This window comes from Corvus cornix, chromosome Z (genome assembly GCF_000738735.6).
Source record: "Corvus cornix cornix isolate S_Up_H32 chromosome Z, ASM73873v5, whole genome shotgun sequence".
NCBI lineage: Eukaryota > Metazoa > Chordata > Aves > Passeriformes > Corvidae > Corvus > Corvus cornix.
Genome location: NC_046357.1, coordinates 53,558,488 through 53,570,175, shown reverse-complemented (window position 1 = coordinate 53,570,175; position 11,688 = coordinate 53,558,488). Strand labels below are relative to the sequence as shown.

The 11,688-nt window shown below is 37.7% G+C and overlaps 1 protein-coding gene across 5 annotated transcripts in view; it reads right to left on the bottom strand.

The window, feature by feature from the left end:
• Positions 1-1,181: 1,181 nt before the first annotated feature.
• Positions 1,182-11,688, bottom strand: part of KIAA0825 (KIAA0825 ortholog) — a 246,300-nt gene continuing 235,793 nt past the window's right edge. For all 5 annotated transcript variants that reach the window (XM_039567661.1, XM_039567663.1, XM_039567665.1 and 2 more), the window contains one exon: positions 1,182-11,171. In XM_039567661.1, the coding sequence (XP_039423595.1) occupies positions 11,048-11,171 (124 nt within the window). In that variant the 3' untranslated portion in view covers positions 1,182-11,047. The remainder of the gene's footprint in view (positions 11,172-11,688) is intronic.

Genomic DNA, 11,688 nt, shown 5'->3' with positions numbered 1-11,688 from the left:
AATCGTGAGGCCCACCAGGGTCTGATTAGCATGACACACATAAGGTATAAGCAGATCCTGTAGACCTTTTTTCCACTCCTTGTCCCATAAAGCGTTTTGAGTGGGGGATAGCAACAGCTGTGCCAGTGTTTTTAAATCATATGGTGTCATGATATGAGCTGCAAACACAGAATCTAGCAGGATGAGAAATATACGGTGAACTGATACCGTGCTCTGTGGCTGCCCGCCAAAGCTCTTTAAGCTCTGGGAAAGATAGCTGTTCCCAATGGGCATTTTGCTTTCTTGGTCCTATATGTAAGACCGGTGCCACAATTTTGTCTGCAAAGTCTAGATCCCCTTCCTTTAATGCTTGTTGTTTCAAGCAGACCCAGGTATCGTGAGGGTCGGGGGGAAATAAATCTAGCTCTTTTTCAGGATCGATGGGTCCGGGGTCAAAAGGATCCTCTCCTTCATCCTCACTGCTGTCAGCTGGACCATAGCCAGCAGTAAATGCTTTTATAGATCATGAGGAGCCCCTTTCCCTTTTTGTTGCAATGGGGGCTGGAGCCTTTAGTGAAAGAGGCACAATCTCTTCAAATTGTAAAGAGTTCTGAGGCTCCGCTTCTGCGGAGGGGGGGGCACGGGGCATCCTCTTTATCTTTAGCAAGAGATTTTTCTTGAGCTTTCAAAGCTTCAAAGATTACTTTCCAGGAGAGAATCATCTTTGCAGCAGCTTTATCACTGTCAGCTACAGCATTCCAAAGCTCCAGTCCTACTCTATCCCACAGATCTGCTGCAAAAACTGTGGACTGAGTTACTCCTTGCAGTTTGGAAGCAGTCCATCGGAGTATAATTTTTAAATCGTGTGCAGGCAAAGATTTGCCTTGCTTGTCAAGCAGCTTTGACATAAGCTCAAACACGTCTCTTTCTAGGGTGGTCATCCCCTGACCCTGGCCCTTAGTTCCCTGCAGCAACTCACCTCTTTTTCAGAGGATCAGTTGCCAGCCAGCGTGGTTCCTGCTTCTTTCTGCGGCTTAACCACAGTTCCAAAGGCTCACGCTTCTCCTGCTGCTTAACCTTTGGTGAAGTTACTGAAGTTCTGCAGGGCATCGCTGACTGTCACTTAAGAGCAGTCCCAGTCCTCGCACGGGGGCACCAGTTGTCGTTTGACGGTCGGCGATGGAAGAGACAGGGCAGATTGCTTGGATGCAATAAGCAATTTTATTGATACAGAGCTGAGTATTTATACCTTTTCAGCAGTAACTAAAAATAGATTCTTATATAAGCAGCAATTACTGTAACAACCATATCTATGTTTCTTAATAACATTGCAAAACTACAAGCTAGCACTAACTGACACATACCAAGCATGCTATTCCCTTATTCTAGCTATTTCCTGGTAGGCCGTACTGCCTGCCATGGTTCGCGGCCTATCAGCGTTAGTGCGTCCACTTCTGACATGAGTTTAGCAGTGCTCTCACTTCTGCTTTCTAGCTGTGTCTCCACAATTTGTTTCAATTGATTTTATTTATAATTTTTGTATTTTTAAAAACTGCCTGAAGAACTTCAAGAAATTTGGAATGACAGAATACTCTTTTTTTTTCCCTTCTTTTTTTTCTTATTCCACCTGCTCACAATTAAAACTTCATCTACTCCAGATAACACAGTGAAGGGGGGCAGGACTTTAGAAGCAGCTGATAGATGATTATAGCAAGCAGGATGTCTGGTTTGAATAGCTATCCTGCAATGCAACTTTCATAAGCAGTTGTTAGGGCCCCCTGTAGTGCTCAGCATTTGTAGAACAACATGGCCCTTTCTTCAGAAGTACCAATGTTTCTGTTTTCAGTATCTGGCACTGTCAGTTACTAACACTGTTAGTTCTCAGTCAGAGTACTGCTGGTTAAGGGCATGCCAAACCTGGCAAACAGTTCACAGCAGGGCTATCTGAATATACTGAGACTGATCACTTTTCGTTTATATGGGTTGGGTTCACATTTGCAATAAATGTGGTCCATTTATTCCACTTGAGCTTTGCTCTGCATCCTGAAATTGAAGGATGTGATCCAGTTTAGGAATTTTCTTTGACAAAAGGGTTCAAAGGGTGGGTATCGGACTAGATATAGATACACACATCAGACTAGAAGAATCATTGAATACTGCATCATCATTTTGCTGTGTCCTATGGACCCTCCCATGTCACCTACTTTATGAATATCACAAGATACTATAATGCTGAGTGATGTGTTTGCACACATAGGTCTCCCTATTGAGCAACTTAATGCCAGCTCTTGACAAACCCCAATATGGAAAACGAAACAGGTTTTTTTAGTCTTAAATTTGTTTGTTTGTTTTGGTTAATGACAGTTCCTATTTCCAGAGATTAAAAAAAAAAAAATATAGTCTTGTCAAAGTTCCTTCTGAGGCAAAACTCAAAAGAAAAGAGAGTGGGAGAAAAAATAATTCTCTTTAGAATTGCCTTTGCAGTTTCTTTGCATTTGCTCTTTTGGCTTGGCATCAATGGAACAGGCTTTTTGTGTACAATTTATAGTGCATAAATACAGAGAATGCATTTCATGAAAAATAAAAATATGTTAGTTTTCCTGACAAAGATGATGTTTTACCTTTTCCAAAACACTTTTCACAATAGTTGAACTAGAAACTTTAGGAAAAAAGTGAAATACTGAAAACTCATTAAAAAACAACACTGTTGTTGAGTGCTCTGCAGGGCTAGAAAACCTCTCTTTGGCTTTAAAGTTTTCTTTAAATTCTTATTCAGCTTGTTGTTTACACCCTGAATCTGTTTCTTATGTCCTATTCCTGGATAATTTATTTTGGTTCCTGCTATTGTGCCAGAAGTATGATACATAAATATTCTTAAATTCATCTTCAGCAGTTTTTGCTGAAAGTTGAACATACATAAATCTGTTGTGACATTCACTCTTACGCTTCATTATATGTTCTCAAGAGTTTTTACAGTCTTTTATGTCTTTGTTTTTCACTTACTGCTTTTGCATTTGTTGTAAAGATTAAATATATATGATACATATTTCAAGTTACCACTCATAATTCTTTGGTCCTGTATATAGTTGTTAAAAAATGCCAGACTGATATGAAGAGTTTTGGTGGAATGAAACAAAAATTGAAAGCAACACTCATGACAGAACTTTATGGTCTGTGTTCTACTATTTACTCTGTAGATATATGGGTTTATGATGCAAACCTTGCAAAGTTATTTCACTGCTCTTATATGTGCAAACAATTTAATTGTACTTTGAATTTTGAAATATTTGATCTCAATATAACATTACATGATTTATTTTTGTAAGAATCTACTCAGCATACCTATAATTTTTCCGTTCTAAACTATCAATCCCTCAACTCCACAAATTATCTTTGAATAAATTATGCATTTTAGAGCAGATGATTGCTTCAGGGTATTATATAACTTTAAAAAAAAAACTACAACTGCCAGCTAAACATTTGTGTACACAGAAAATGGAAAAGGAAATACCTGTGCCTTTTCTGTTATGTAGTTAAAGGGCAGCTTTTGATGGAGGTGCACCTTAGCGTGGAGTTATTTGTGTGCTGATACCAAAGTGTGGCGGAGGTACAATCACTAATTTTACAGCCCCTGCATAGCTCCTGGATATAAAGAATAGACTGCCATGTTCTGGTTAAAGGAGGCCAGATGACTAACATTACACATTTGCATTGCATTAATGCAACAACCTCTCTCAGTTTCTTCATTCATAAAATAGAAGGACTTGTGTGAAATTTGGGAGCCTTAACTGAAATTTATTGCTGTTTGAAGATACCTAATCCATTTGCCTCTGAAAAAAGTCTTCATAGCATTTGTTCAGCCATCAAGTTCCTGAAGGTAATCCATACCTGCAGGTAGGATTCCTGCCAACAGAATTTCATTCCCAAAGCCACATCTGGCTTACCACAGAAAGTTACCTGTTTGCTAGTCGTGCCAGAACAAAAACCACCTGCCATTTCAACCTCTTATTTCCCCAATGTTTGTCCATTATCTAGAGGAAAAGCATAATCTTAATCTCCATAATAAAATCCATTTAAGACATGTGAATTAGGTAGAATATGTATATATTTACATATACATAAAGTGTCCTATATATTAGCAAACAACTCCTTAAAGACAAAATTTCTGGATTTTACAGAGAGGTGAAAATCCTACTGAAAACAACTACTGCATTTCTTGAATAGTAACCTTGCAGGTGCTTGGTTTGAATTTTACATTTATTGAATTCTTGGTTCTCTAAGACCCTGTATTAGGTTTGAGAAAGCATAGGCTTTACTGATTAGTATTTAGATATTTGTAGGTTGTGAAAACAGATGTGCTATGGATTTCCAAGTATAAATTTAAAGTTCAGAGAAATTAAAGAAAATAAAACCTGGGGCAAAATACATTAGTTTAAGTAAAAAATATAACTCACTAGCAGCAGAGGACTATAACTCCCACTATCCCAGGTAACAAAGGTAGCTTAGAACAATCCAAGAACCTAGGTATTACAGAATTCATGTGGAACATTAGGAGCAGAAGTGTTCAAACCCTAAACCTGAAATTATTATCCATATAGGACCTACACAGCTTTAGGTCTGTATAACAGTCAAGAATACTAAATACTTACTCATGTATAACTGAGTGGCAGCTGTACTCACATGGCAAATTACAGCAAATATTAATAAAACAGTAAGTTCTCAAGGATGCCAGAAAGGCAGTATTGAGGTGGAAAAAAACCAGTCAAGATGATCTATGAAGAACTATGTGACCCTATTTCATTATGGAAACCAAATATTCAAAAGTTGACTTTTACATCAAGAACACAGATTATGGAACAAAATGATAAAATTGTTGGATATTAGGCAATCACAAATTTACCAAAGTGGCTTGTATAATCATATTCCATCCTCTATTTAGGATTATTATTAATTAATCTAGGGACAGATAATTAACATTAACAGGCATTATTAAGAACACTCACGGATGCATTACTAATCATTCATCAGTTGCTTTCTAATGACTGAGTGCTTGTTTTACAAAAGTAATTTTTATCAATATATATATTTACTGGAAGAGCTGAAAAGATACTATTTTCTAAAAGGTTGTCCCAAAATGAATTTATGTGCTGTTGTAGCAAACCTGCATCATCAGTGGAGTTTGAAACCTGTGTTCGGCATGGCAGCCTTGGCATTCTGTTTGACATAGTAACTGGAAAGGATCGAACCTGTTGAATATGATCACGATTATGTGGTTCTTTGCCTTATTTCCAGATAGAGTATGGGCAGGGCAGGGCAGTGTAGACACTGAGGCCATTGTCAGTTGGAGCTTGGGTCAGTTTACTGCAGAAACTCCATAATTGTGATGGAGGCACCAGCCCTGGAGGGATTGAAAAGATGTGCAGGTGTGTCTTTGCGGTGCTGGGTTAATGGTTAGACTCGATGCTTGTAAAGGGAAAGACAGAATTGTCTTACTGCTACCCAGTGGGTTACTGCTGAATTAATGCATCAGGGAGAAAACATAGTGAATGGGACACAAAGGTCTTGTTTTGTTCTGTTCCTCTTTTTCTTTTCTTTTTTTCTTTTTTTTTTTTTTCCCTGTTTGACTGTTTACAAATTACTCCAGAACAAAAGTGTGTGAATTTAAAAGATACTAGCCCGTTTGGAAGAGCTCCATGTATGGACATTAACATGTAAGAGTAAGTGAGGGGGTTTATTCTGGATTAGATTATTTCACTTGCAAAATGTATCCTGTTCCAAATAAGAGGTCCCAGAAGAGGAGCTTTTTACACAAAAGATATTTCAGTCAGTTTTACCACATAGGCAGAAAATGTATAATGAGCTATTTTAACACACTTTTTTTTCAGTAGGAGATATTATATTGTATCTTCTCAGAGATGACTGCAACCTACTAACAGCAGAAGTTGTCATGGATATAAAGGTCTTGATCTAGTAGTGAAATTTGTACCAGCCATGATTTCTGTGACTTCTTGTCAGCTTAGGGATAGTTGGCTATTAAATTTAGAGATGCAGTCTTAATTCAGAAGAGCACTTTACTCATTAGTATTTGGTAATTGCCAGTTCTTCCTGAAACACTTGTTACAGAATCACTTTTTTCAGGAAAAGAAAAAAGTGTTTGGATTTATTTTTGCTTCTTTGCATGAGTCCTTAATTTTTAGAATGTTGTCAGCGCCGTATCATTGTTTCACTTTCTGCAATAATTGCTAACAGTCTATGCTCAAATGATGCTGCTGAAGAGGAATAATCTGGTTCCTTCATCATTTTACTGACAGGTACTTTTTAGCCCAGCCTGCTCAAGACCTTGCATGCTTTTCTTGTACTGCCTTCCTGGCAATGTCAATTAGTTTAGTCTGCATTTCAAGTGTTGGAGTCCAAAGGTAGAGGATAAAGTAAGCTCACCTTTACTCATTACACTTAGAAAAGTTTTAGAGATTCTGCTTCCATTCATAACATGCCATGTGGAAAATTACTACAGAAAAGTGGCTTTGTTCCAACAAGAACCTCCTCAAGATCTATATACTCACTTAGAAATCTCCCTGTTGCCATCAAGTTACTCTCTCCTTTCATGTCTAATTGGGCAATGGATCTAATTCCTCTGTCTGTCAGCTGTTGCCTTGGGAGTGAGTAGTGTTTGTCACTAGAAATGATTGCACATATTTTTAAGGAGGTCCATAAAATAGTATTATATCAGCATATAATTGATGTTTTACTGTACATAAGACTCACTAGTACTTTGTGAAGACCTCCCAGCTGAGAGGGAAATTCAATATTTCTATCAGAAGAAGCTAATTGGAAGAAGCCAGCCTCATGCCTAACATGCACTGCTGTGATGATGTAGAGGTGAATTAGAGAACATCCATTTGCCATTGTGCATATTTCCTGAGCAAATAGCATAGATGCACATCAAATTCCCTCTCCTAAAATAAAGCATGGCCTATGGGAGTCTGTCAGGACAGCAGTCACTAGAAAGCAGGGCTGTGTCTACATGTTAATCTGTTCCCAAAATAACTCTCTTTCTCTTTTCTTTTTGAGTTTCATTATTATTAATACAAATTCAATTTTGCCCTGCTTCTAATTTTATTAATTACCTTTCAAAAGATGAAAGATGTTAAGATTTGGAGCATTTTGAAGGGGACATTAAACAAACCTAATTAGAGATATTCCATGTCATGAAGTCTCCCATTGAAGCCTGTTTTGAAAAAGGGGCTAAGTATATTAAATTGTTAAATGATAATTAGGTGTGAGCATTAATGATCATGTATAGTTAACCTAGTTTGCACTATCTGATCCAATTAGTTTCTATAAATACAATAACTTCCCTTTGAGATAATTCAGTTGAGCCAGTGAGACCAGCTCTTGCCCACTCAGAAAGGTCTGCTGTGTACAACAGACTTTAGTTCTTATTTTTGACCAGCTTTCCAGGAGCAATTAACACGATCAGATTGCAGTGGTCATGAAACACAGGGCCCACACTATAGCAAACAAATCTGACTCCTGCTGCTTTCATTTATTTAGGCTAAACATACATATGAGACATTCCTGGATCAATAAGTAGTGTCAAAGAGCCCAGACATTGCATCACTCTTAAAAATTAATTTAATATTAAGTCAATTTTAGAAGCAGCAGAACTTTTTAAAGAATATAGAACTATTGTTTTATGAAGAAAAGCTGAAGAAAGCAGCAGTTTTACCATTATAAAAATGTTCCTAATTTTACACACAAGCATCTATGGAATACATCTATACAATGGATAAATGGTGAGCTCATTCAATCTTCAATTAAGTATTTAAGTTTAAAGCAAACAGTCTTGATAAATCAATGGTATGTTACTTAGCAATCTTAGTTGTACAATTCCTATTATTACTGTAATTTTATTGAACAAATGTGAATGTTGTAGAAGTGTGTATTCAGCATTAGGTAATATTGCCAAGATGATGTCTCTTTTATACCCTAAAGGTCAGTTGGAATGGTTACATTGCCAGCAAAATCAAGTCCTGGTATTTCTCAGTAAGGATTGTGGGTCAAGATCAATTTGAAACACACATTCTCTTGCACTCAGATACCCTAAAAGATGCACGTATAGGTTTGGATAGGAAAAACATCCAAATAAAAGGTTCAGCTTTTATGTTGTTACGTTCTTAGGCATGTTAGTCATTGGCCAGTCATAAGTGGGATTCTTCAAGGCTCAGTGTTGGGGACCGTCCTATTTAATACCTTTATCAATTATTTAGACCAGGGACTAGAGGGCATCCTCGGTCAGTTTGCAGATGACACCAAATTGAGCAGGAGTGTTGACCTGCTGGAGGGTTACAAGGGATCTGGACAAGCTGGATCAGTGGGCTGAGGCCAGTGGAACAAGGATCAACATCCTGTGCTTGGGTCACAACAACCCCAATCAATGCCATAGTTGTGGGGCAGAGTGACTTGAAAGAGGCACAGCAGAAAAGTTGCTGGTCAATAGCTGGCTGAATATGAGCCAGAGTGTGCCCAGGTAGGTAAGAAGGCCATTGGTATCTAGGCCTTTATCAGAAATAGTGTGGCCAACAGGACCAGGGAAGTGACTGTCCCCCTTTACTCAGCACTGGTGAATTCTGAGTTCAGTTTTGGGCTTCTCATGACAAGAAAGACATTGAGGTTCTGAAGCATGTCCAGAGAAGGGCAGTGGAGCTGGTTAAGGGTCTGGGGCAGAAATCTGATCAGGAGCACCTGAGGGATCTGGGTGTTTAGCCTGGAAGAAAGGAGGCTGTATCACTCTATACAACTACATGAAAAGAGGTTGTAGCCAGGTGGGGGTCAGCCTCTTCTTCCAGGTAACACATGATAGGATGAAAGGAAATGGCTTTAAGTTGTGCCAGGGTAGTTTTTGATTGGATTCTGGGAAACATTTCTTGACTGAAAAAGTTATCAAGCCCCAACACAGGCCACCCAGGATAGTGGTTGAGTCACCATCAATGGAGGAATTTAAAAGATGTGTAGTTGTGGTATTTTGGGACATGGTTTAGTGATGGGCTTGGCCGTGCTGGGTTAACAGTTGGACTCAATAATCATAAAGGGAAACAGAAAATTGTCCTACTGCTACCCTGTGGCTTATTGCTGAATTAATGTGGCAGGGAGAGAAAGGAGGAAGGGGCATAAAGAATTCTTTTTTCCTAAATGTGACTGCTTATAGATTACTCCAGAACCCAGTGTGTTGTGAATTTAGAGGATAATAACCAGTCTGGAATACCTCTCTTTATGGATATTCCCACTTAAGTTTAAGTGAGGGGTTTTACTCCCAATTATCTTGTTCACTTGCAAAGTTGGTCCTCTTCAGAGTAGGCATCTCCCAGAAGGGAAGCATTTTCACAAGACGTATTTCAATCAGTTTCACCACATACGCACTTCATGTGACTATGCAAAAAGTCAATTATGTACAATAGATTTTGATAGAATAGGAGAGAATATTCTAAACTCCATGTACACTAGCACATTATTTGTATGGCTTGGAATATGTGTGCCTCATTTGTCAGAATACCAAACCTGCCATCATGAAGATCCCTGTAGAGGTGTTTTAAACCTGAAGTCCACCACTAATCTTCAAAGGTGAAATACAAAGCAAAGACAAATGGTTTTTACACTAGTCACTTCTTTATGATCTGAAATTACTACACTGGCAGCAGAGGAAAATGTCTACTTTATTCTTTAATTAATATTTTGAGCATTTTTTAAGCTCCAGTGCCTCACAGCCCTTTCGTGTTGCAGTGTTGTAACAAGATCTTTGGAGATTTGTAAGATGCAATTGTCCACATTTTCATTTTAAATGGTCTGATACTTTAAATGAAAAGAAAAAAGAGCAATTAAGAGGAGAAAAACCTGCATTTCAGATAAGACCCTAAATCAGCATTAGTAATATGCTTTCCCATGATGCTGCTGAAGCCTTTAGGGAAAAAAAGCATGTTTTCATCCTATTCAAGTGATCTAAGTTATGTCCGTAATAGCATCTGTGTGAAGGTGTACTGGGAACATGAATAACTCTGCTCAGATTGCACCCTTAGCACGATCTTGCCAGAGTCCTTCATCAAGCAGAGAAAATAGTTCCATTAGACTTTTAATGAAAGAAACTAAGAGAAAAATTATGGATTATTTCTGTAGAGCTAAAGAAATACTAACCACACCTTCTGTATAAAAAATAATTCCATGTTGACAGTTTTCACAAGTGTGTAAGAAAAATATTTAGTATTCAGAAAAATATTTGATATTCAGAAAATTTTGAATATCAAACCAGGATTACTTTGACTATGATATTTTACTATATTTATCAAAAATAAATATTAAATTATTTATTATTTTCTCAGTCCACTGTTAAGATAATCCTCTGAGTACTGCCTGCAAATAATTTTTTTTTTAATAAAAAGATGCTTCTCAAATCTTCTAAAGTTTCTCTATAAAGTGTTTTTTAAGCCACAAAATACACTGGATGTTAAGTGAGGATTTGTGAGGGCAGTAAAGCTGATGCATTTTTGATTGGGAATAATGGCCAAGCATACTCATTCTGGAGCAACTCAGAAAGGACTGTAGGTGTATGGTCTATACCTATCCCTTTTCATGTATTTTGGGTGATTTAATAAACAAGTACCAGGGGAGAGAAAAGGTCATTGAGTGACATTAACTGGGGGCAGGCTGACTCCAACTCCAAAGTGGTGGATGGAAACCAGGAGTATTTGCTTAGCCTGTGTCTAAAGTTGCATTACTTTCAGAGTCAGTTTTATATTTTTAAATCAATTCTTAGTTTGTCATTCAGGTTTATGCCTCTGCAGTACTGAGATAGAACCTCCTTGTTTTATGACACTGACATTTTCTTGCACCGTTCCTCACCTTATGCATGTGTGAACAATTGCTTCCTGGATGGGGTGACCAGACAATAACAGGGAAACACCCTTTAGTTTAGAACTCCTACTCAAGATACATATTTCTCAGCTTTCTAGTCCTGTGAGTTATGGCATTAAGTTAATCTTGTTGAATCCAGAAAAAAGGTGCTACCCAAATTCTGTCAAGGTAATTGTTCTTCCTTATCCTCTGAGATAGGAGTCCTTTGTGTCAAATAAATATTTTTTAAGTGTTCCACCATAACTTCCTCCTCATCTTCAAGATCTGCATCTTCTTTCATCTCCCACCTGAAAGAAAAATAACATTTTATTGATTTTTAATGTGTTTTAAACTAGTCTTAAGAACAAGTAAAAAAATACAGAAGTTGTTACTATCAATTCATTGCCCTCCACAGCTGTGGTTACACCAGTTGAGATTACTGAATCATGCAAACTACAACCCCCAAAAACCTTGCCACACAGAACGTGGCATGGCCATGAGGCAATTGACACAAATTGTCAAAGCTACTATAAAATGTTACTTATATTTACTGCAACAGTACTTTTTCTTCAATTTTATGTGTCACACACACATTGGTAGAGGTGAAAACCTTGTAAAACTTGCAGAGAAAAAGTGGAAGAGCTAACACACATTTTGGAAGTTAAGCAGATGTTCTCAGTACTCTCTAAATTTGCAGTGAAATGTCACCACATGAAGTCCAACCCAAATATTTAATGTGAGTTGTCATATTCTCTGGCAGTGACAGTACTATTTTACAAAATACCAGAAAACTGACTGGCTCTTCGTTTCTTTTTTTCTCAAGTA